The sequence below is a fragment of the Amborella trichopoda genome, chromosome 4, assembly GCF_054954075.1.
Source record: "Amborella trichopoda isolate Santa Cruz 75 chromosome 4, AtrichopodaSantaCruz75HAP2 v2.0, whole genome shotgun sequence".
Classification (NCBI taxonomy): domain Eukaryota; kingdom Viridiplantae; phylum Streptophyta; class Magnoliopsida; order Amborellales; family Amborellaceae; genus Amborella; species Amborella trichopoda.
Window position 1 is genome coordinate 56,713,599 of NC_142339.1, and position 26,138 is coordinate 56,739,736.

The 26,138-nt window shown below is 36.7% G+C and overlaps 2 protein-coding genes across 2 annotated transcripts; one reads left to right on the top strand and one right to left on the bottom strand.

Moving 5' to 3' along the window:
- The first annotated feature begins 651 nt into the window (after positions 1–651).
- Positions 652–9,635, top strand: LOC18422374 (elongation factor G, mitochondrial). Its single transcript, XM_006827057.4, has 20 exons — positions 652–1,113; positions 1,835–2,056; positions 2,278–2,399; positions 2,513–2,663; positions 2,938–3,009; positions 3,322–3,417; positions 3,529–3,617; positions 3,754–3,820; positions 5,146–5,184; positions 5,581–5,641; positions 5,744–5,853; positions 6,153–6,227; positions 6,330–6,398; positions 6,483–6,604; positions 7,359–7,484; positions 7,663–7,783; positions 7,985–8,085; positions 8,206–8,266; positions 8,349–8,402; positions 9,271–9,635. Exons 1-20 carry the CDS (start codon positions 676–678, stop codon positions 9,373–9,375), a joined length of 2,301 nt encoding a protein of 766 aa, XP_006827120.4. The 5' UTR covers positions 652–675; the 3' UTR covers positions 9,376–9,635.
- A 2,214-nt stretch (positions 9,636–11,849) lies between these two features.
- LOC18422386 (beta-D-xylosidase 4) lies at positions 11,850–25,101 on the bottom strand. Its single transcript, XM_006827058.4, has 7 exons — positions 24,595–25,101; positions 23,439–23,726; positions 18,952–19,121; positions 18,258–18,355; positions 15,895–16,245; positions 13,917–14,333; positions 11,850–12,655 (listed from the first exon to the last, which is right to left on the bottom strand). Exons 1-7 carry the CDS (start codon positions 25,006–25,008, stop codon positions 12,084–12,086), a joined length of 2,310 nt encoding a protein of 769 aa, XP_006827121.1. The 5' UTR covers positions 25,009–25,101; the 3' UTR covers positions 11,850–12,083.
- Between the last annotated feature and the right edge of the window lie 1,037 nt (positions 25,102–26,138).

Here is a 26,138-nt window from a genome sequence, read left to right on the forward strand (position 1 = left end):
ATTTCATCTTTTAGTACAATTGGATCTCCCCAACACTAATATTATATATGAACCCCAATTATGTTGTCATTTGTTGCTGCAAGAAGTCAAATATATATATCAAAATACTCCCATTTAACCGATATTCATGTCACCCATTTTTTTTTTTTTTTGGTGTTGGACCAAAGATTCAGTCCAATCTGAAAAACATTTGATTCAACATAAAAAATGTGCATCATTGATTTAAAAGTGCCAGTCCCGTCTAGCACTAAAATGGGCTAAAAAACCAGTTTATTTTGTACTCGACCGGCACTATAGAAATGTGGGTGTAAAAGAGATGTTGTAATGTGATTATAAGCCGGATCCAAAATTAATTTGTGCTCGACCGATATTATAAAAATGTGGGTATAAGTCTTTATATGCCGAATAGTGGGTGACAGGTTTTACCCACACGCTCAAGTAGCCTCTCTCTATCTTTCTCACTTCTTAGTACTAGGGCGGGGCGGGGCGGGGCGGGGCGGGAAGCCGAAACTCGCTCTCTTCGAGTTACTAGGGCGCCTAACGGAAACTCACACCGGCGGCCGAAGTGGAAGTGGACTCTCGACTCCTCGCCAGCACCGGTGGAGGAGAGAGAGAAACCATTAAACCAGCAAGGTATAAGATAGAGAAAGTACTGAACCTCGTCTAGAGAGAGAAATGACGAGGTCTCTATGGGCAGCTCGGTGTATCCTTGTGGAGCTCGCCGGAAATGTCCGATCACATGCAAAGAAGAATTTCGGCGCCATTTCTTCTCAGAGAGAGCTCGAGGAGAGGGTCCTTGTCTGGTTTCAGCGAAGAGGCATGGCTGGTTTGGCTAGACCCAGCGCCAGTAGGAAGGTTGCAGAGGAAGAAGAGGAAGAAAGAACGAAGGAATTGATGGGGAAGATAAGGAATATTGGTATCTCTGCTCACATTGATTCAGGGAAGACGACACTTACAGAGAGGGTTTTATTCTATACGGGCCGAATTCATGAGATCCATGAGGTGAGAGGGCGCGACGGCGTCGGTGCCAAGATGGACTCGATGGACCTAGAGAGAGAAAAGGGCATCACTATACAGTCGGCTGCTACTTATTGCACATGGAACAACCACCAGGTCTCTCTCTCCTCTCTTTATCCCCCTTGACTGTGTACTGATGCCCAACTGTAGTTTTCATGTTTTAGGTTAAACTTGTCATCTCCCATACTCTATGTGTGGCTTATATAAAAGGAACCTATATCATGATAGTTCTTTTAAGTACATGTTATCAACGACCATCTGTTTTCAATGTCAAGACATGATTAGAGGAAAGAAACCCATTTCCTCGCTCTCTCTCCCCCCATCTTCTTTCTACATATTGCTTCTAAAACTCTCACTAGTTTCCCCATCCATCCCCTTCTTTTCTTTCTCTTTCTTGTTTAACAAATGGAATTGCATCATTTATCTGGAAATTCTAGTTGGGGTAGCACTACTTTATTGTTAGTGTTTTACTTCAAGGCTCAAGCTAATGTTTTATGTTCTAGAGAAGCTCTTGCTATAGAATTTGCGTTTAAAATGATAACTTAGGGAGACACTGCTGATTGGAAGAAGTTTACCATTTGGTTGAGCTTTTCATTGTTTCAATACATAAGCAAATTTGTTGCTTCTCCTTTGAATTTTTCCAATTTTTTTTTTTTTTGAAATCTTTGCTGAATGCTGGCTACCCAAGCTAAAATTTAGCGTCTTATGAATAAATTTAGTTTAAATTGTGGAAATTGCTAAGTTTTGAAGCTTTTGGGTTTAGAGCTACAATTTCGCATGAAATTCCACCAAGTATTTGATGGTTCTGTTGATGCAGATCAACATAATAGACACCCCAGGTCACGTGGATTTCACGATTGAAGTCGAAAGAGCTTTGCGTGTCCTTGATGGAGCCATACTTGTTCTTTGTAGTGTTGGTGGGGTTCAGAGTCAATCGATAACTGTGGACCGCCAAATGAGAAGATACGAAGTTCCAAGGCTTGCATTTATCAACAAGCTGGATCGAATGGGAGCTGATCCATGGAAGGTTCTTAACCAGGTTGTTAACTCCTCCTTTTGTTATAGAAGGTGGCAAAAAGAAGAAACAAACAAATTGAATTTGGGTTCTATCTTGTGTTATTGGACCTTTTATGGATTGGAAGCTATGTAATTTGTAGTTACAGGGATTGAAAGAGATTTTTTATTTTATTTTGCCAAATGAGAGTTTCTGTTTATAAAGTATCAGTTGCTGATGCTCCTGCTTATTCTTGTCATTTTTAGGCAAGGTCTAAGCTCCGACATCATAGTGCTGCGATGCAAGTTCCTATAGGATTGGAGGAAGAGTTTCAGGGTCTTGTAGACCTTGTACAATTGAAAGCAATTTTCTTTCATGGTGCCAATGGGTTTGTTACTTTGTTTCCTCTTGATTCGTTGAATTTCAGCAATCGATCTGTCAGCTACGGTACTTTAATATCTTCTTAAATTATCTGTATATTCTCTGTGTTGCACTTTGCAGAGAGAAAGTTGCCACTTCAGACATTCCTTCCAATTTAGAGGCCGTAGTTGCAGAAAAAAGGCGTGAACTAATTGAAACTGTCTCTGATGTGGATGACAAACTGGCTGAATTGTTTCTTAATGATGATCCCATATCACCTGGTGACCTGGAGGTTTGTTGTGAAATAAGCAGCCTCATAATTTTGTATTGTAGCCAAAAATTTGATATCAACATGAATCTTGTCTCTTGTATGTTAGATGACACCGTTACTTTTATCCCCTTGAACTGCTGTGATCATTGTCATCTTGCTTATCTGCATCTATATCTGGCTCAAAATAATGGTATTGGACGTGGCATGGTTTGTTTTATGCATTTAATGGACCTTTCTTCATTGAGATTAGACTCACCCATTGTTTTTTTTTTTTCCTTTTTTGATTCTCTATTAGGCCGCCATTCGCAGGGCTACAATAGCTCGCAATTTTGTACCTGTTTTCATGGGAAGCGCTTTCAAAAATAAGGTAACGTCCTTGAACATAAAATTGGAGCCTAGCTTTCGCTTTGATTTTTCTCACTCTAAAACCTCTCCTGTACTAGGCAGTCCTGTTATCTATGATTTATTCTCTGGACTTAGAACGTAATTAATTTTAGAGTTCTCAGTTTTCATATGTATGTGTTTGATATAAACACTGTTTTTTTTCTTATCAAATTGGTTTCATATAAAGATTTCTAGTGCACAATAGTTTTATTTTTTACAATTCATTTTTATGAACTAATAGACTCAGTTGAATCAAAGTAACCCCTTTCTTTGGTTCGAATATACACTTTCTCAGGGAGTGCAAACCCTCCTGGATGGGGTGCTTCACTATTTGCCTTGCCCCATTGAAGTTAGTAATTATGCTTTGGACCAAACAAAGAATGAGGAGAAGGTCAGTTTCAAATATCCTTCCTGGATATCTTGTATCGAAGTCTGCATTTCTATCTTTAACTAGAACTTTCATAGGAACTAAAAGTTATACTTCCGGATCTATTCTTGACAGGTCATGTTGTCTGGGTCGCCAACTGGACCTCTTGTTGCATTGGCTTTCAAATTGGAAGAAGGACGTTTTGGTCAGTTGACCTATTTGAGGTATATCTACTGACAAATTTCCAGAATTCATTTTGGAATGGAGTTTGTGATTTATTTCTTAATTCTTGTTAAACCTAATGCATGAACTCTTTGAAACTTTATGTTGTTGCTAAGATGGTGTATGTTTTCATGGCAGAATCTATGAGGGTACTATTCGAAAGGGTGACTTTATAGTCAATGTTAACACCGGAAAGAAGATCAAAGTAAGTTCATATTGGAGGCATGGCCCTTTATTTATATGAGTCCTTTTTTGAATTTTTCCTGTACTATTGCACATTTCAAATGGCAGAGTTTTCATTTCCTAATGTTGCAGAATGTTTCAGTCATTACTGCTTTTATTCTTTTGTTTTTTGGAAGTCACAATATTGTGTTTTCTGGGCCCTTTTCAGTAAGCATCATTGTGAAAATTACATTTAGTTATGTAATGGTATTGAAATTTAGATTGTATGTACGGGAAGTGGGACTTTGTAGGAAATTTTGGCTGGTTCGATATGCTTTCAGTTTTTGGTTTGGAAGTGTACTCAGATTCAACAATTGAACCAAAGGGTTCTATTTCATCTGTGTTGACTAGAGTACTAGACTCAATGGTTCAAGAAACCACATTTGAGTCCTGTTGGCGAACTATTGTTTATGGTTAACTTTTGGATGTTACCGGTTTTAGGATTATTGAGTCATTCTGTTCCTTGAGGAGATTCACTTTAATGTAGTCTGTAGACATTAATTCAGTTGCTCTGGCGTTTGTGGACGATTCTCTGACCCTCCACATAATTAGGCTGGTTCATTGCAAGCTTATTTCTAGCACTTGCTGAAATTTTAGCTACTCTTAAAGAGATCTCTAGTGACCTTTGTTGGTTGCAATTTTTATGTGTATAGAGTAGCCTTCTGCTTTGTTGAATTCTTTGTATCCACAATTTTAGAATACGACTGTCTGTTTCCCCACTCACATCTATGTGAATAATATTGGTTCATTGTTGGTGACGGGGACCGAAGATAGCCACCTCACAACTATCATTCTGATATCCTTGGTATGTATTGTTGTCATTTATGGAGATCCTTGAGAGCCTTTTAGCTAGCCGATAATATTTGGATTGCAATCCTAAGTTCACATGCTTAGACCACCAAATCTATTACTCGATTACTTTGTTCTTCAATAATCTCATCTAGTTTATATTGCATATACATAATTTTTGGCCTTTTTTTGTGTCAGAGTTGATTATGCTTGGTTTAATGTTTGGGCTATCCAGGCAAGCATGAAAAATATGCTTGCTTTTGTTTTTTCAATATTTGACAATTAATGTATCTGCCCTTCAGATACTATGGAAGTTAATTAAGAAAACACTCTTTCCTTTAGAAATTGTGTGGTTCGAAAATGTGCCACTATTAGGAACTTAAGCTACTATCATCCTGCATTGAAACATAACGAGTATGGCCATGCTTTGATGGTCTAGTATGACTGAATTTGAAATTGATGATGAAAGTTATATATACATCAGCAACTAATTATACTATATTGATATGTGGTTTCCAGGTTCCTCGGCTTGTTCGTATGCATTCAGATGAAATGGAGGTTAGTTTATGCATAGTGATGTGTTATTTTTTTGTCTGTTACAAACTGCATCGATGTATGGAATGTTGGGTTTGGCAATTCACTTTTCCTTTTCATAAGAATGTAAAGTTTTCTCTATATTTAATTGCGAACCTGTTAATGTTTCTCTATTTTTTCTTTTTTTGCTGTTTTTCTGATTGATTGAGGGATTTTTTTAATTTATTGATTGATGTTTAATTTTGAGTGGTGTTATTATGCATGGTGCGTGTTTAATTATTAGATTGTTTATGATAATACTTCTTTGGGATGTTAATGTTAATACTTCCATTATGATCGATTGAGTTGTTTATTAATTGATTGGTTTTGACATTTGATGGTTTTATTATGCATGACTATTTTCAAATCTGTTCTCCACAGGACATTCAAGAGGCACATGCTGGCCAAATTGTCGCTGTATTTGGTGTAGATTGTGCATCAGGTACAGACCCTCGGCCATTTGTTTCAAATCTTGCTTAGGGGCTCCTTTTTTCGTGCTTTGGTTCTTCATGAGGATCTGATATATTTGGCTGTGTTGCCTCAGGTGATACTTTCACCGATGGGTCTGTGAGATACACCATGACTTCGATGAATGTCCCTGAGCCAGTGATGTCTTTGGCTGTTTCACCTGTATCTAAAGATTCTGGAGGACAAGTACGTGGTCCCCATGGCGACTGTTCTTGTTTATTTTTTTAAAATATTATTTTTTATATTCCCATTTAACCGACCCCAAATAGTTGGGATAAGGCTTAGAAGATGATGATGATGATGATGATTTTTTATGTTTCCATTTTGCTAAGTAGAACGACTCCCTTTATTGCCTTGACATTCTATATATAGAGTTTCTAGAGAACATTTATGTACTCCCAATAACAAACATTCTCGTTTCTTTTACACCTCATAAGGATAAATCAACTAACAACATTTTATTTATTTTTTAAACTGCAAGTCAGTTCTCTAAAGCTTTGAATCGCTTTCAAAGAGAGGACCCAACTTTTCGTGTTGGTTTGGATGTTGAAAGTGGTCAGGTATGATCATTTCTTTATCTTTATGATGGGTCAATTCTAATGCATCTTGAACTATCAAACTACCTTTTCATGGTCTAACATGTCATAGTATTAACCCTGCAGACTATAATTTCTGGCATGGGGGAGCTACATTTGGACATTTATGTTGAACGCATTCGAAGGGAATATAAGGTGGTTGAAATGTGGTTATTGATTTATTTGATGCCCTTTGAGTTTTAAACACATTCTTTTTGACATATCTTTTGTCCTATGAAGGTGGATGCTGCTGTTGGAAAGCCCCGTGTAAATTTCCGGGAGACTATCACACAGCGTGCCGAATTTGATTACCTACACAAAAAGCAAAGTGGAGGGCAAGGACAGTACGGAAGAGTATGTGGGTAAGTACCTGACATCCAATTCACCTTGCAGTATCCCTAACCCCCTTCTCTCTCTCTCTCTCTCTCTCTCTCTCTCTCGACTTTGAACACCATGTTCTTTTCATACTTCACCTCTAAACCAACAAATTGCACCTTGGGATGTGTCTGAAGTACTTGCTTTACCTCTAAACCAACAAATAGCACCATAGGATGCATGTGAAGTTCTTCACTTGGTTCTGGATGCTGTTATTCGCAAATTGTGAATTAGAAACTAATTCCATGGTTTGCACCACTCCCTTACTCATTTTGTTATTTGGTAAGCCTCATGTGTCAGCCAATTTTCTTGATTGAGGGCTGCAATCTTAATATTCCATCTTGAAAAGTGGCATTCTCTTCCATCAAAAAAATGTGGCTTTCTCTTCCATCTTGATAACCTTTCTGTGGTTCTGCCCTTTTATGGACTATTACGAAGTTCTCCTCAATAATAGAGATGTCATATTACATCAGCAGACCATTTCATGTATTCACAATAAGTGAGAGGCAGAAAGTTGTGCTAGCTGTTTCTCATTGTGAAAGAATTGTAAAATACTCTCAATTGTGAATTATGATTAATGAGAAAATGAGAATTAAAGTTGTCTTTTCTAGTTTTTCAAAAGTTCACTTCTAATGAGGAAACAATTGATTTTGATTGCTTGAGGTACTGTGCAGTGCACTATTACCTGTTTATTGCTTTTTAAATCAATGCTTTTATTTATTTATTTATTTCTTGGAGCAGGTATATTGAGCCACTGCCAGAGGGATCTCCTGTTAAGTTTGAATTTGAGAACATGATTATTGGACAAGCTGTACCATCAAACTTCATCCCTGCTATTGAAAAGGGTTTTAGAGAAGCATGCAACTCGTAAGAATTGCTCTTTTCCTGATTTCATCAAGCTGGAATATTGAAATAATTCTTTTTTTTATCTTCCCTCGTTTCTTATTGGCGGATTTTTTTTTTTGCGTAAAGGTTTTGTATGTTTCTTCTCATCAAATCTCTCTCTAAACTAACTTTATCTTTTGTATTGTCATCACATGTACAGTGGCTCATTGATTGGGCATCCAGTTGAATACATAAGGGTGGTCTTGACTGATGGTGCATCTCATACAGTGGATTCCAGTGAGCTCGCTTTCAAATTGGCAGCAATATATGCTTTGAGGCAGGTGGGTCTCTTCTCCTGTGAATGGAGGCTTATGCTTGTTGATAATCACTTTGGATTGTACATCTTTCTTAATTTCTTTTTTTTTTGAGAAACGTCGTTCTTAATTTGTTCATCCTTTGTGTATTGTGATATTTGATTTTCTTTATGCTTTTTGTATTTTGATGTTCCATTGGTTTGATTTTTTTATTTGTTTTCCAAACAGTGTTATGGAGCTGCCAAGCCTGTTATACTAGAGCCCACCATGCTTGTGGAGTTGAAAGTGCCAACAGAGTTCCAGGGTGCCGTTGCTGGTGATATTAATAAGTGAGTCTTTTCATGCCATTTTCTTTGTGGGGGTGTCATTAAATTTTATTTTTTATATGATAGCAGATGCTTTCTAAGTTCCCATCAACTAAGTGTCTACGTCTAATTGTTGAATATCAGGAGAAAAGGTATGATTGTCGGAAATGATCAGGAGGGAGATGACTCTGTAATCACTGCTCATGTGAGTTGATACCATACTTTTCCTTGCTTTTCCATTTCTAGGTTATAAATGCAAGACTGATTTCTTCATTTATGAATTTCAGGTTCCTCTGAACAATATGTTTGGATATTCTACTGCCCTTCGCTCGATGACCCAGGTGAAGCTCTCAATTCTGCTTCTTTTTATATTATTTTCATTTGATGTTTTTGGAAAACCAAATTAACAACAACCTGTCACCTGCACTCCTCCACCTCCCACCCCTCCCACCCACCCCTCCAAAAAAAAAAAGCCTGCACACACCCTGCATGCATAGATGCCATTCCTGCCTTGTTCAAATGTCCATGTTTAGACTCTCTGACTCTCTTGCTCTCTACATATGTACCACTTGTGCATGCATGAGGAGCTTGAAGTGTTCATGTCATCCCACTCATACCTCTTGAGCCGTGCATGCATGTATGGCCTTTATGCTATTCACATGGAATCATGCATCAAGCAACCAAATATTAACCCATCATTGCCAGCTCCACTGCACAGTTGAGATCTTCTCTATCTTCCATGGATCCAAACACCTGATCACATTTATACCAAACAGAAGTGAATAATTTCCTGACTGAACCATAGCTCCCAAGTAAGTCACTCAAACCGAGAATGTGTAAATTAACAAAAGATTGGGACCTGTAGGTGATGGATCCACAATGTTCACCCTCATCACATACCTACCAAGACCTAAACTCTCAGGATCGTATTGGCCATCTCAAAATGAATGAAATATTCCCAAAAGGAGACAAGAAGTCTCACGCCACAATAAAAACCTAGACGTGTTATCGCAAGTCACCTCAAAGTCGAACCAAGCAATCCATAAAATATTAAGATGTCACTCTCTCAATCCAAACAAACAATGAGTTCACAAACCCAATTGTTATCCAAAACATTACAACCTCGAAAAGTGAAACCACACTTTGAATCTTTGAGATGGTATTCATTTATCAATATATTTCTTCTCTAAGGGCTGGTTGTTTGTGCAGGGAAAAGGTGAATTTACAATGGAATACAAGGAACACTTGCCAGTGTCTCAGGATGTACAAATGCAGCTAGTAAACAACTACAAAACCACCAAGTCAGTCGAGTAGTCCCTCGGATAAATATCATACAAATTAGTTGTAAAATTTTATTGATAAGTGATGATAGTAATTAAGGCTCTATTTATACGACGAAGCATTTTAATTGTTCAATTCTGAGGATGTATTTTTTCTCATGGTGGAGTTTGCGGCTGATAAATTTTGTATATTTTATTTTGTTTTTAGGAAATTTTGGATTCTAGAACCAATCTAAGTTTATTTGATGATCCTGTGATTATTGCGATAATGGAAGATCTTGTGCCATTTCCACTTATTTGGTTCAACTGGCGAGTGAAATATTAGAATATGGTTGCTACTCTCTCTCTCTCTGGATTGGTTGCTAGCTTCTCTCCATAGCTTCTCTCTCTATGGATTAGTTCTACTATCTCTCTCTATGGTTGCTACTCTCCATAGATTAGTCAATAGCTGCCCTCTCCAAGGATTGGTTGCCTGCCTCTCTCTCTCTCTCTCTCTCTCTCTGTTGGAGAGGGTAAGACACAATGCCTTATTTGAGACTTTAACCCTGAGAGAAAATTAAATCTCAAAAAACCTTAACCAATGTCATAATTTTGTCATGGGTGTGGTTTGTATAGAGCCAAGGCTCTAATCAATCAGCTTAAAACCACCTTCAAATAATGTCGAGAAATATGGTTTCAATACTGAAAATCTGTGGTAGCCTTAAAAGATATTTTTATCTTTAATTATATAATTTAAAGCTTTAAAAATAGTGTAGGTTGAGTAAATATATGAAATCTTGAAAATTGACGGTGCAAAAATGTTTTACGAGATGCACTATTTCCAAAACTTGAAATCCATTTCTTTTTCATGTCCGTGCATCTTGATGTCGAGATGATCAATTTGAGCATCAAAACAACTTCGAGTGAAATTTTTGAGGTGGGCTTTAATTTGATTGTTTGGAGCTTCAGCTCCATATAAACTTTTCTCTTTTTTTATTAGGAAAACGGACGTAGCTCCTCTTGAAACCTGCAGAAAATTTGAAAAAAGAAAATTTTACTATAATTCCCAGATTCAAAATTAAGTTACAGGTGCGAAAGATTGAAAATTTATTGGTCGAAGGAATATTAAGAGGGAAAATCAGACAAGAAAAATGAAAGAAATCGTGGGTCTCATCTTCCATCAAGGCTGATCATATCCATGACAGCGACAAAAATTAAGGTTCACATAGAACCATAAAGTCACTGTTTTGAATTGGACTGGTTGCTGACTCAGTAAGGGATCTGGTCATATAAAAATTGGGTAAACTGACAGTCATACTGCTTGAACTGATTTTTAAATAAATAAATATAAGAATAATAATTAAAATATGAAATATATTAAGAAAAGGGTCTCCACTTGTTTTTCAGTTTTGCTCCAAAGTTGTGGCTTCCCCCTTTACTGACCTTTTCTTTTAAGAACTTAATTGAGAAATCCTTTTTTATTTTTAAAATCTAAGAATAGATTTATATATTTTATATTTTACGCTTAAGTCCTACTTTTAATAGTGAATATGTATTTTAGTTTTAGTTTTTTTTTCTATAATTCCTATTAAGCTTAAATTTTAAACATTTATTCTTTTCATAATAACACACTTGTAAACAATAATTAAAATATAATGGAATTGAATATTTAAAATATAATGAAATTGAATTGTGCTGAAAGATGTAGCATTGGTACCAAAAACCTTTGTGATGGCCTAAAAATTTATTCTCCCCCCTAATCAAGAAATTGAAAGATCTAAAAATAGTGCAGATTGAATAGATCTATAAACTCTTGAAAATTGAAAGTCTAGATTTTACGTGACAAGATGCACTAATTGAAATCAAATTTTTTTTATATCAAATACATCTTAGGTCGAGATGATCAATTGGAGGGGTTTGCAACATTGGAACAATCGTTTTTATGGGTTTATGTGGTACACCGTACTTCTAAAGTATATGGTTGACACTTTTATCAACTTTTTCTTAAATTAAGACCATAATCACATAACCCAATATTTCAGCGCCTATCGATCTAGATAGGAAATCACCAATCCAATTCGGGAATCATCCGGGACCCATCCGGTTTCTAAAAAGTATGAATATTGCCCAAAAAAAAAAAAAAAATCCACTTAAAAAAGAAAGAAAAAAACATTTGATACGCCCCATTTCATAGAAAAAAACATTTGATACGCCCCATTTCATAATTTTTTTTGAGCACTGGATGCCCAATTCAAACCAATTTGGATCGATGATCCAACGTAGATTTGTGGGATAGACAATCCATGCCATTAATCTCGGTTTGAAGCATTGTCAGCAAATAACAATAATTGTTTTTATTAAATACAAGTTATCTGTTTAGTGAATGGTGGATCTAGGCCTTCAACAACTCAAAATTACTTTTTCTTTTCTTGAATTATTTATTTTTCAAATGAAAGTCCTGCAAAATTTGAGCCGAAAAAAGTACCTCTTAAGTAACTGCAAGTCATCTGTTTAGAAAGGAAATAAATAGAAGAAAACCAACGCAAAATGTTCTCCATTTTCTTTCATGGATCCTAAAAAAAATTGGTCTAGGTTACAAGTTTTTGTAATCCCATAGACCCCAATTTAAATCCAAATTGAATACCCAATCAACCTTAAACAACCCAAACCGCCCAAGAAAAGACTGTGACCGGGGTCTAATTCACCCGGTACCAACCTAATGTCGGCTCGCTTCAAACCGATTCGCACCCAAATCAACCTTATTCAAGTTACCACACTCAAAGAGTGCACCAAGTTGCCTACATGAAATGTGTGTGAGCCTAAAGCCACCTTCTTGCTCCCAAACTCATCCACCACTCCCAGACCCTCACAAACCTCGACCCGAAACTCGACCGCACGTTCGCTTCTCGGCTCCACATGTACCTTCTCAAAACCTAGAAGCCGCTTCCTAGGTGCATTGTGCACTCTAGGTGGCGTTGAGAACAAAAGGACGGTATTGCCCCCATGCCGATCCCCCACATTCTTAACCTTCACATGTAAACTGAAGGTTAAATTAGGACATTTGCTACTGTGAAGCTCGACAGATTCACAGGCAGTAGAGAGGCAGGGATGGCCCTCTTCTAGGGGGATCGAGACTGTTGTAGGGGCTCGGATAAGGTGGTGAGAAAACTCAGTGTAGCTGAGGCCGTCTCCGAAAGAGTAGACGGTATCTCCGGTGTAGAACCGATATGTGCGGCCGGGGTAGCCAGTCGAAGTGTCAGGCCGCATGTTCATGTTCGTCATCGGGACCTTGGTGACGAAGTCTTGTGGGTACCATGTCACTGGCAATCTGCCGCCTGAAAGCTTGCCAAAAATGGTGTAAGAATTTGAATTTGATGAGATTATTACAATTAAGGATTGCATACAATGAGAACATTTACTTTTAGTATAGGAAGGTCACAATTACTTACAACCATCCGATATAAAATTTGATAGCTGGAGTGTCACAAAGTTCGAGAAAATTTCTTTTAAATTTTGAGCTTGATCAATGAAATAAATTCCGCCACCCAATGGTCAAAATTAGTTATGATCACCTTCTACCAAAAGTAAATGATCTCATTGTATACTTTTCCTACCATTAAAATCTAGAATTAACTAAAATAAACTTGAGATGGGAAAAGGGTAAGAAGAGGTTCATAACAAATAGCAATTTTTTTCGACTATATAAAGTTTCATGAAGCTCAGATGATGATGACGATATAGAGCTTGATTGCACTATTTTTGAGAATTTCAATCAGATGTTACCCTCAGCATTCAAAGTTTCCAAACGAAATGGTACAAATGGCCATAAGGGCATCATTGTCCAAGTAATGGGTTAGATGGTGATGGAGAAAGAGTAGAACGCACCAAGTATATCACATTGTTTCGATTTCATGGACCAGCTCTATCATCATGCAACCATTTGATTGGACGGTGATGACTCTTGTAACCCCACTCCATACAGTCATGGAATATATGTTCTGCTCCTATGGAAACATGATATCCATCTACACCCTCGGGCCAAAAACCTATTAATTCTTTTGAATATTGAATTTTGGGAACTACCTAAGAATCACTCGATGATTATTTTCAAAAGAGAATATTTAAATTTTATGTTTTCTAACACTTAGAACTCACTCTCAAAAATTGAAAGATATCATTTTAATCTTGAGATAGTATTTTCTTCAAGTGCATAAAGAGTGCAATTTGGATTTTTTCTTTATTGAAGTGAGTATTATGGGTTGATGATATAACATATCTAAAATTTAGGATAAAAAATTACTTCTAAATTGGATGCAGAGGGAGTAAATAGAATGCAGGCGCATGAAATCTTTTTGCATTAATATTGAATAAACTTCCCTCGACAAATGAACAATTCTAGTGCTCATCGAGTCCATGCAACGTGCTAATTTGGAGATAGGGATGTCAAACTTAGAAACTTGTTGCGCATGATTAAAGGATGAGCTTACACAACTTTGTTAGAAAAATGCTTAAAACCCCAAAACAATAGTATAACATACTGTAAATTGGCAATCATCTTTTCACGATAATATCACAAAACAAGAGAAAGAATCTCACCAGGATTGTGAACCCCGAATATGACATCAGCTATGGCCGCTCCCCCGGCTTCGCCAGGGTAACCGACCCAAATAATGCTCGTAATCTTGTCATCGATCTTAGCAAATGATATGTCCATCGGGCCACCAGACATCACAATAAGAATGACTGGCCCGTTAGTTGCATTGGCAACCGCAGATATTAGCTTTTGTTGTGCCCCTGGGAGGGTGATGTCTGTACGGTCACGATCCTCGGCCTCGATGGATTGGTCTGCACCCATTATGAGGATGGTGGCATCAGCTTCTGATGCTGCCTTCTTGGCTGCATCGAGCTGGAGTCCGGACTCGGCGCAAGCCACATTTTGGCAACCCGGGTTGTAGACTGTACTCACTGAGGCTGAGATTCCTTGTAGGGGAGTTGTGTACTTGCACGGCGTCCCTATTGTTTATTTCAAAATCCAACAAGAATTAGTATTGTGGATTTTGTCATGGGAAAGGCTAAATTTCGATCTAAATGTATTTTCGACTTGCAGAAGTACATAGTCATGAGGGCGATCATGGTACCATCAATGGGTGAATGCTGATGAAGTGGGGATGGTGCCACCATTGGAGCTATGCCACGTTTGTAAGATCCCACTCTTTTTCAGTCATTGTCCAACAATTGATTTGACTGTGATGACCCCTCATGACTATGGGCCTCCCATAGCCATGAGGACTATAGTATGCTTTGACAAAATGTTTTTTTTTTTGTGAGTGTGCAGTCTGTGTTACATGTACCATGGTGTTCACTTAGGTAAATGAACTACGGTATGTGTTGCCCCTTTCATTGGTTTACAAAAACTTCACTAAGGTTGTAGTGGTAGCACTCACACACACTAGTTACGACGTTGTGGATTTCATTCCCATCAATAACACCATCCTACTAACAACACAACTACATAACACCATCCTAGTAACAACACAACTTCAAAAAGTGGTTTTTATTCCCATCAATAACACCATCCTACTAACAACTTCAAAAACACCATCCTACTAACAACTTCAAAAAATTAACACCATCCTACTAACAACTTCAAAAAGTTAACTCCTAATCTACGTGAAAAAATAGGTCAAAATGGGAATTAACTTGAAAATTACAAGGTTGGTTATTGTAGATTTTTAAAATTTTTCTCAAAATGCCCCTCGGTCCGGGGATACCATACCATCCTCGGGCCGGTTTTAATTTTTTTTTTGTTTTTTAGTTTCCTTCGCTATGTCCTATGTTTTAGGACAATTGGTGACCGGTTCGAGATCCCCATCCTCAGACCGCTTACATCATAGTCTTACACCGCATCACATGCGATCCGAGGTCCCCATCCTCGAACTACTCAAATTGTAGCGTCATATCATATTACAAGCGGTACGAGGTCTCCATCTTCAAACCGCCTATAATGTGGTTGAACACCACAATGTGGGCAGTTTGGTGATGGGGATCTCAGACTGCTAATTGGATTGACCCTAAGCGAGCAGTCTGATATCTCCATCTTCAGACTGTCGATAATGTGGTATAATACCACAATCTGGGTAGCCCGAGGATGGGGACCTCGAACTGGTTGCCAACTATCTTAAAACATAGCACACAATAAAAAAAACCTAAAACAAAAAAAAAATTGAAATGGCCCGAGGATGGTATCCTCGGATTTAAGGGCATTTTGAAAAAAAACTAAAGAGTCTACTGACCTTCCTTGTAAGTCAATTTTTTTAAGTCAATTCGACTCTTTGTATTTTACCTATTTTTTTGTATGTGAGCGTAACTAGCTCTTTTCTTTTAGCAACACCAAATAATTGAGAAGAGGCTCTAATGATAATGATGATGAACTCTCCAATAACCCAAATAAAATTAAAAAACCCTCAATTTCCATTAGGGCATGAATAACCCTTAATCCATCATTAGTCTAAAATGTAAATAAACTCGAGATTTGGATTTTGAAGATCGAAAGAAATAACTTACACATGCTTACCTTCATAGTTTCCGATCATGGTTTTGGTGACATTAGCATTGGGGCCGATCACTGCTAATTTCTTGATGGCGGCCGGCGACAATGGCAGTGATCCAGCGCTGTTCTTCAAAAGGACAATGCCCTGCCTCGCTGCCTCCAGTGCTAGCTGCTGGTTTTCATGGGTGCAGACATCTTTTGGCCCCAATTTTCCATACAATTGGCTACGTGGGTCCCCGTCAAAGAAGCCGAGCCGCATCAAAACGGCCAAGTTGTTAGAGACCGCGTTATCGACAGCCGACTCATTCAATTTTCCGGCCTTAATTGCAGCCGGTGTGTGCTGACCCAAGAAGGATCCACAATTGAGATCCAATCCTTAAAAGAAGAAAGATCACAAAATGCTGATTATTTATCATTGGATACTGGTAAGGGATGGGTCAGTATTTGAAAAATCGAACCGAAATTGGCAAAGGGCTGGTTTTGAGTAACCAGCCTAACTGGACGGTCCAAAAAATGCTAAAAAAAATACAAACAAAATTCAAAAAATATATTTAAATCATTACTAAACAAAACACATCCAAATAAAATACAAATTAGTGAAAATTAGATTTTAAAATCCATTTGTACCTAGAGGTATTCTTGAAATTTTTCAAAAATATGGAAAAAATATAAAAATAAATATTCATGGTAAAAATACTTTCTAATATTCACGAAAATGATAAAAAACATTAAAAAAATATTACAAATAAATTTCTTGTTTTTTGGGACTTTACCTATATATTTTTTATTTTTTATTTGTGCCTAGTTTGTTATTCATGCCACCTTTAAGGTGGGAATTTTTGAGGTAATATGGCTTCTAGCATGAATAACAAATTATTTAGCAGCTACTCTCTCTCTCTACAAATGTAGCATGAATTTATATATATATATATATATATATATATATATATATATATATATATATATATATATGAAAAGTCTTCCCAATATGAACAGTGATTTCGCCTGTGTTCATCACTGTCCAAAATACATCACACGGCCACGATTGTCCGGTAGTGTTTTAATTTTTATTTTTTTTATAAATCGGAATGATCTGAAATTTGGAATATGTGTACATCTTAGTGAGACACACCTAATAACAATATGAAAAAATTATTTCGTAAAATATAAATTACCAAAATACCCCCATAAAATATCAGGGGTATTTGATCAATTTATATTTTACGAATTATTACTTTTATATATTTTTATTAGATTATCTTATTTTTGATGAACACACGCTCTAGATCATTCTGATTTATAGAAAAGAAAAATGAAACACTATCGGACAATTATCACCATGTGATGAACTTTGGACACTGATGAACATAGGCGAAATCACTGTTCATTTCGCTTATAGGTTTTGTGTAGTGTTTTATATATATATATATATATATATATATATACCAACCTACCTACCTACCAATCGATCCTTGTGCATGTTTGTGTCTTCTTTTGGGTGTTGTTTTCTCATTAGTATCACAACTCATGAATTCTTCAGACAAAATAACATGCACGTCTTTCTTTTACATGTGTGTGTTTTATTATATTCCTTTGGATTTTGTTTCTTGGATTCCCACTTTTTTGGTTTCACTGCAGTAATCTAATTATTTTTGGGTACACGTGCTATTAATTTACACACTGCTATATTATATGCAAAGGGGGCATGTAGGTTCTAAGGGCCTGTTTGGTAACTGAGAAAAGAATGTTTTTCTTGAAGTTGGGAAAAGCGTTGAATCTGCGTTTCCACAATTTTCGAGGAAACTTGCGCTGTTGATTTATCATCTCTCTTCCATCTCTTTGTCCAAGCTTTAGATTGAGTTTTCTTTAATTTTCATAAATAGGTTACCAAACAAGGAATCTCCACTTTCAACCACAAGTTTTCTACTTCTGCCTTTTTCATGGTCTTATTCATTCTACAGGAAAACAACTTTTTCACTTACCAAACAGGACTTTAAGGTGCAGCCTTACCAAATTTCATAAAGTTGCGGCCTCTTACGAAACTAAACCCTTGCAGGGAGTGATATGCAGTTCAGTTCACAAAGATTCCGTGGTCGATAATGGTCCAAAAAACGTGCAAATAGCACATGCATAAGTAACATTTATTCAATTTTATTGACATTTGAAGTCTATTCTTGCAAATTAAATAAAAAAAAATTGCATATGAATAAAAAGACTTCTAAAAAGATTTGGTGGGAGCAAACATAAATACATGCATTATGCTTATGTTCCACATAAAAATTAGCATTTTATTGAAACTTTTAATGCCAGTTTCTCAATTTTAGCTTCGAAAATGGATAAAATATGAATTAATAAAAATGGAAATTGTAAATCGTGGGGACTTTTACCGGCCATAATTGTCTGGGCAGCAGCATCCTCAGGAGTTTTAGTGTACCGTTGTTTGTCATATAACACCTCCACTGAATCACAGTCTGAGACTATGTATCTGAAAGCAACCAGATTTTTATCACAAATTCTAAGAAATTAAATATTACTCGATCCATTCAATTCCCTAGAAACAAGACAAAGAGAAGGCCAACGTGGACTTCAATTATATTCTGAATGACTTACATTACAGAATAACCTCATTGATTTGTCGCGGCTTAGGGTATGTTTGGATACCACTTCAAACCATGGTTACGAGAGCCAAACCACAGACACAAAAACGAAGGTCGTTTAACAAACATTCCTCAGTGAAATTTGGTGAGTTCCAAATTTCACTGAAGTTGCAATTGAGGGTTGAATGGTAGCCGAATAACCTCAACAACAAAGTAAATTTAATGTAGTTTAGTTCGTAGCCATCTACGTTTAATTTTTTTTTGTCAAAATACCTATTAGAAATGAAGTATGTCAACATTTTGCTCAGTTGGATTTTCCATGGGTATTTTGAAGTTAAACAAAATAACATAGATAAAATGTTAAATTGTTCATCTCTCATGAGTAAATTGATAAATTTCTCAAAAAAAATGACAAATTGATTTTCATTTACAGCCAAACATGCACCAATTAACCTATTGGCCTCAAGATTTGAAGAAAAAATACCCATTTAAGTTCCATTCTCCTCTAACTGTCCCAGCTAAGAGATTAGGGTCTGCACATGTGGGGATGCCATTCACTTGGTTATAAGAGCACATCACACTTGCAACTTGCCCATCAATGACACAGCTCTTAAAGGGAGGCTGAAAAGTATCATCCATATCCTGTTTCGTTACCTATATAAACCCAATATTTTCATTAGTTACAGTGCTTACTTTTTTTCTGCAACAAGCATAGCAAAAATTAATAAAATATTAAAAAAATATGTACAACAAACTACTCAATCATTTTGAGTAGTTTTGATTAAACAAACTACCCAAAGAACAATTAAAAAAGCTTGTACTTCAGCTCAAGGTTTCATATTAAGAAATGCACTGCAACTATTGAAAGGGATAGCAAAGATTCAGCTCATAAATCTTTGTACATAGAAAAATTTTGATTTTTCTTTCCAAATTAGAAAGTAATAAAATTTTAGTAGTGGACAGAAATATCTCCATACTTTTAAGTTTTAACTACTTAAAATTTTTCCTAAAGATCATGGCTCGGGTTTAGGTGCGCCCGGGATTGCCTCTATTACAGTAGGGATTTTTTATCCAAAATTTAATGGTCTACCATCCGACCACCAAGATCGTGAATCTAAAAAGACTGAGTTTTGAGACTTTCAATGGTTTATTTTGTGTTTTTCCTTCAACCACGCATTTCAATTCTTCAAATATCATTACACTAAGGTCGTCCAAAGCATCGATCTGCGGCAAAAACATATTTATAGTGATTTGGGTTGTCCAATGTTCGCAAAATCGGCCGATCTAACAGCCCGGTTAGATCGGAATCAGCCGATTTCGGTTTTGGGTGTTTTTGATGATTAACCGGTGTTCTAAACTTTAAATAGAATATTAATTCAAATTCATATTAGATATATTAGAATAGTTTACTTGTTAGATTTGACGATTACGTTTGATCTCAATCATGGTTCAAATCTTGCCTTTAATATTAGGCGCTAACATTTACTATTGACACCAAATTATATGACTTAATTTTTTCTTCATTTTTTTTTTTAAAAAAAAGAGTTCGTCAAGTTGATTTTTTTAACATCGTTTTAATATTTTTATATTATGGTAAAGATTAAAAATTGGTTTGATCATTAATAGTCACGTTTATTTTTTTCCATCTTTTATGAAAATTTTAAAAAAACCTCTAAGTACATATCGATTCGCTAAAATCCATTTTTTTCATTAATTTTTAGCTTCATTTGAGTGTCGTTTTAATCATTCTTTATATGTTTTTCTTATTTTAGTATCTTGTTTATTTTTTTCAACACTTTTTTGACTAATCGGGACTTGTCTAGTTAAAACGGTTGAATCGACCAGTTTACCGGTTAGGCCAGTTAAACGACTTCCGGACCCGTATCCAGTTAACGGTTTCGCTTCGATTTTTGCAAACACTGGTTTCAACGCCCAAGTCTAGTCCAGGCGGAGGCGAGGCTTAGCGGACTCACCAAGGACCTTTTTTTGGGTAGGTACCACCAAATACTTTTCCAAAAATAATTGACTTTTCGTTCAGAAAAATAATTAATTTCTCATGCTCGGTAATGCCCATTTAAGTCATACACGTGCACATATAAAAAAACATACCCATAAAGGTGTGTGAGGAGAACTTTTTCTAGTACCCACGATTGATAGGGGCAGCCTACACGTATTATCCTTAGATAAAGTTAAGGTGCTTCCACTCAAAAAGGATCCTTTTCTCTTTTTTTTTGGAGTCAATCTCAAGGTATATTTTGATCCGGAAACGAGCATGGAAATTCCGAAATGGTCCTTCTTGAGATAAATAATTAAAAAGAAAAAAGAAGATTTATTAAAATGCACTTAAAACACTAACTATTTAATATCTTTTCATATGTTTTGATTTAATTTAAAATATGCCATCAGAATATACGTGATTGAAGAGTTGAAATTAGGCCCGGCAATGGGTTAGGAACCGACCTATCCCTATTGACCCGGCCCTAAAAGACTAGGGCCTTGACCACATGATGTGGCTCGAGGGTAGGGCCAGCTAAGTTCATCCTAGACCGACCTGGCCCTTCTTTTACTATATTTTTTCTTTTATTTACTAGTTGTATGTGGCCCGTCGTCCGCAGCCCGGTTTGGGGCAAGGACTCTTCCACTAAGTTAGGGTTGGGCCGGGCTTAGGTCGGCCCTATATGGACAAGGGTTGCGCTAAGGCCAAAGCTGGCCTGGTCTGGTCCATTTCAACCCTAGTTGAAGGTCGATTTCAACCCTAGTTGAAATAGTTGAAAATAATTAAAATATTAAATAATTGATATGTTAGGCCTGGGTGGGGGTTGGCCTGGGCTAGCCTTGCCCTGCATGGACTGGGCCGAATAGCCATGGACCAAGGCCGTGGTTACTAGATTGGAAGAAAACAAAAAAGAAATAATAAAGAAAGCATACGGTGGTGCTAGGCTAGCTCTGTTGTGACCCTGGCCTAGTTGGGCGCAGGCCCGCCCACGGTGGTCGCCATGGACTGTGAGGCCGCTTCCTAGCCCAGCCGTTGGCCTGCATTTTCTGAGTTCGATTACAATCTTTAAGCCATTGGGACTCTCGTATTTAAAGATGGTTCGAACGGTCCAGATGATCCAACGCTTAGCGTTAAAACCAATCTACAGCGTCTACAGAAGTTTTTTCGTGCATAATTAAAGATTATTAAATTTCATCCAGCAAAAATCAATATTACTGAATATCCCTCATTATTAATATGAATGCATATTTTAAAATGCGATAAAAATATTAAACAAAAGAACTTGGTCAAAAGTTTGACAAAGAAAACGACATCCTTTCCCCATACTCGTCATCATCGATTGTTATACAGAAATAGGACAAGATCCACCGCCCATCTCCACTCATTTTGCAAAGAAAAATTACAGAAGCGCCAAGGAAAAGGGAAGGCAAATAGTTGGAACTCATAAAGAGATTGCATAAAAGATAAAGGATAAATATAAACTACTACGATTTTTTATTTTTTATCTTTTTTAAAAAAGTTTATCAAAATACTCGTTAGAGATTAAGTATTTAACATGTTGCTCATTATTCAAGACTTTATTTGTGGATATTTTGAAATTAAATCAAAAGACATTGTTGAAGTGATAAATTGTCCGTCTCTCGAAGATAATTTGATAAATTTTTTTTTTCTAAAAAAAATTGAGAGAGAAAAATGACAGATGATGTGGGTCCACTCATCCTGGCTAAGTCTTGACTCATTTGAGATCGAGTAGGAGGTCTACTTAACCTGGACCCAACCAGGTACATTTTCCTGCCCAACTTGACATGGTACGTATATAATCCTAATCCTTACGACCTAGGATTGACCAACCCATGGCTCAACCTAGCCCATGTACATGTCTCAAATAGGAGAGGCAACGGGTCAGGTGGGTATTGTAGGACCTATGCCTGATCCAAAAAAATGACATGGGACTCGAACCTGGACCCGGATTCAACCCAAAAATTAAAATATCTATGTATTTAACTATATTAAAATATATTGGGACCTAAAAAATAGTATCGAATCCAGACCCCCAAATAGTATTTGGGTCCAAGATTTGGACCCAAACCCGACCTGCCGAGTCCAATTTTTAGACACATACTCAAATTTAGATCGGGTCTACCCATCGGGTCCGAGGTTGGGTCCAGGTCCATTGTCACCCACCTAGCCTAAGAGACCTCCTATTACACTAAAAAATAAAAATAAATGAATAAACAAACGGGCAAACTTCTATGTTTCTTCTACAGCATAAAAGTTCTATCCTCCCCCTTATCCAACCGTCCATTCTGAATGGAGGGTTAAGATTGCCCCAATCACAATGTCACCTCTCTATACAATTTTATTTTTAATTTTTTTTTATCAACTATCTTAACCCCAAATTTTGGACGTCCCTTCCTCTATTAAACTCGCACTAGCAAAAAATATAAAAAAAATATTTTCAATAAAATAAAATGACCAAAATATCGTTGAAAGTTTCAAGGGGTATTTTGGTCATTAAATTCCATCAAAAAATTATTTTTAATATTTTTTATAGGTGCGCCCCAATGAGAAGATGGCGAGTACAAATTTTCATATTCATACAATTTGTATAAAAAAAAAAAAACTAAAAATAAAATACTTTGAGACTCGGATTGAAAATCAAACGGTGAATGATTCTCTTGATCAAAATCAGACGGCTGGATGGTAGGAGGAAGATAGAACTTCTATACGTACCAAAGGGGGAGTATAGAAACTTTTCCCTAAACAATAAATGTATTTTTTTTTTTTTTTTAAAAAGAGAGGGACCTGAAGCATGAGTGATACTTAAAGAAAGTCATGATAGAGTATCGACCATGCTACAATCTCTCACCAAAGAAATCCCCGTGATACACTCACTTGCCAACTCACTCCATAATTATCCACCACACGAGAGGAGAGAGAAAGGAGAGGAGGAGAGAGACTAAAATCCCAAGTACCTTAGCATTAAAATGGAATCGATCAACCCCTTTCCAATTATCCAAGTCATAAGCTGTGTAGTGTTTGCAACAAGCTGCAACTTTGAGCCTGTTTGGATCCCCATCATCACTCGATTGCAATCCCTTCACATAACCCACTGCGTATTTGCTAGTGAGAAGTGGGTCTTCTCCTGCTGTTTCTTGCCCTCTTCCCCATCTTGGGTCCCTAAAAATGTTTATATTTGGGCTCCAAAATGTGAGCCCTGCCAGACCCACATTGTACATTGCTCGAGCTTCCGTTGAGACCACCTGAAATCGATTCGATTCGATTTATTCGGATTCCAAATAACTTATTTTCAATTTTATTTTCCATGAATGTGAGAGGAGTGAGTGTGAAGTCTGGTGGATAAATGTAGCTTAAGGGCTATGTTTTCTTCAAATCAGTTGGTGAATTGGAGTTGGGTTTTAAGTTGGTAATGGAGATAACTGCAAATGTCTCTCTCTTTAGATTTGTTTTGGAATTTAAAGTTTCAGAAAAAGTACAATATATGTAATTTAGGCAGAGTATTATTTTACAAACCCATTGGATTTGGAGAGAGAGAGAGAGAGAGACTCAAATCAAATCTTGTTGAGAAGAAGAGTCAAATCAAATTTATTTTCGAAAACAGAGGCAGAGGCTCTCAAATCAAATTTATTGATTTAAACACAGACAAACACAGGAGAGAGAGAGAGAGAGGTTACAGTTCAAACTCATTGATGATAACGTCCATTACCAATGAGTAATCTGAAAACCCAACTGAAAGATTCTAAAAACAAGCCTATTAGTGTGACCAACAAAATAATTAGAGAGAGAAACAAATAATGCTTTTGCTTCTAAAAGAAACAACGCAAATCTCGCACAAACTGAACAAGCACTAAACCACCACGGAATCGGATATCTACGTGAAAAAGTAAAAGAAACTCTCCATGAAAAAGTCAAAACAGAAAAACAAAAGAAAAGGAAAACAAAAAAAATGCAAAACAGAAAGTGGATCTTCAAAAAAATATGCCAAAGACTCTTAGAGAGAGAGAATGGAGATAGGGAGAGAAACCTGTCTCCAACTCAAAAGCTGAAGAGAGAGAAACCAGTTCTAACAGAGAGATAGAGAGAGAGAGGGTTTAGAGAGAGAAAACCTGCCTTTCCAATGGCCTCCCAGAGGGAAGAATTGAATGAAGCAACAGAATGAATAACCTGAGGAAAACTTGTGGCACCAGGAACAAGCCCAGAGAAGTGGGTTCCAGGCCCAACATAGGAGACACCATGAAGGGCCTCAGACCACCACTCATAAGCAGGGATACCAAGCCTGCTCACCCCAACTCCTTTGTTAACCAAAAACCCAATTTTCTCACTCAATGTGAGCCTCTGAACCAGGTCCTGGACCCTCTCACTGAGCCCAAGTGAGCCATTGCAGAACCCATATGAGCCAACAGACGGGTCCTTTGATGTGTCACAAGCAAAAACAGGGGATTGGGCAAAGGCCCCATGAAAAGAAGCAATGCTCACAAAAACCCATGGCAAAACGAGCAGGGCTTTCTTATCAGTGAGGGCCATGTGTGAGAGTGGGTGATTTTCTTGGCTTGCTACTGGGCGGCCATTTTGAGAAACTGTTAGGCTTTTAGAGAGAGTGCGTATGTGAGTGAGTGTATTTGCAAATGGGGAAATGTAGATGAATTATATAAGAAGCTGGTGGAGATGTATACATAAAATCTTGTAATGACATGGGCATCCACTAATTTTTATTTTTTCCTTTTTATTGCCTTTTTTTTTTGGCTTTTTTTTCTTCTATGAGCTGGTCTTTGGGGATGAGATGGTCACATGAAAGATGACAATGTCTTGGGCGTCCTTATCCATTTGCTAATGTTAGAGAATATCACTTTTATGTTCCATAATGTCCTTAGATATTTGGAAAATGTTTATATTAGGTTGTAATCTTATATTATACAATTTATTTGGACACAAGGTTTTTAAGTATTTATATATCTTCCGTAGTTGGAATTTTCAATTCAAGCGTTAGGGTTGAGCATGAATGTTCGAGTTGTCATAAAGTTTCGAACATTAGAACTACATCTTCTGGCAAAATTTAGAAGTATGTTGTACTCTTATAGTATAATGTGGGCACCTTATACAAAGCTCACCCTATATATTTTGGATTTTTAAAAGTTGTGTGTTTTTTTTTTTTATATCATTTATTTCCTCATTTTGATAGTTTGATATTTGACCAAATTTGGAATCCATTGGCCTCAAATCAAGTGTCTTGGCTGCGTATAATCAAAAGTCATAACCCCAACCAAGATTTAGTTTTGAGAAGAACATTCAAATGAATATCTAAATTGCAATCCATGTGACATTAAACTGAATATCTAGAACTGCAATCGATACAAATAGAGGCGGTATTTTATGATAGTAATAATATGTTGTGATGATATGGACATTGGTGATATTGATTATATTGATATCGATGTCGACCTTGGTGAGAGTTGCCTAACATCTCATATATAGTGTTTTGATCTAAGATCATAATTGTTTCTTGTTTAAGCAATAGCATATTATTATATAAAGATAAACCTATGAGTTTCGAGTGAATGGATACTTTGAGATAAAACGAGAAAAAATGACCCTACTTGGGGTCTGACTTGGGGTGAGTTCGAATTCCAATCGAGGATAAATTTTCATAAGATATA

Coding starts and splice junctions, on each gene's coding strand:
- LOC18422386 (XM_006827058.4), bottom strand. CDS start 25,008: ATGGCCCTCACTGATAAGAAAGCCCTGCTCGTTTTGCCATGGGTTTTT. Junction 23,727..24,594: donor TCTGGGAGGCCATTGGAAAG/GCAGGTTTTCTC, acceptor AATCGATTTCAG/GTGGTCTCAACGGAAGCTCG. Junction 12,656..13,916: donor ATTCGGGGTTCACAATCCTG/GTGAGATTCTTT, acceptor GCAAGCTTTCAG/GCGGCAGATTGCCAGTGACA.
- LOC18422374 (XM_006827057.4), top strand. CDS start 676: ATGACGAGGTCTCTATGGGCAGCTCGGTGTATCCTTGTGGAGCTCGCC. Junction 3,418..3,528: donor AAACAAAGAATGAGGAGAAG/GTCAGTTTCAAA, acceptor TATTCTTGACAG/GTCATGTTGTCTGGGTCGCC. Junction 8,086..8,205: donor GTTGCTGGTGATATTAATAA/GTGAGTCTTTTC, acceptor GTTGAATATCAG/GAGAAAAGGTATGATTGTCG.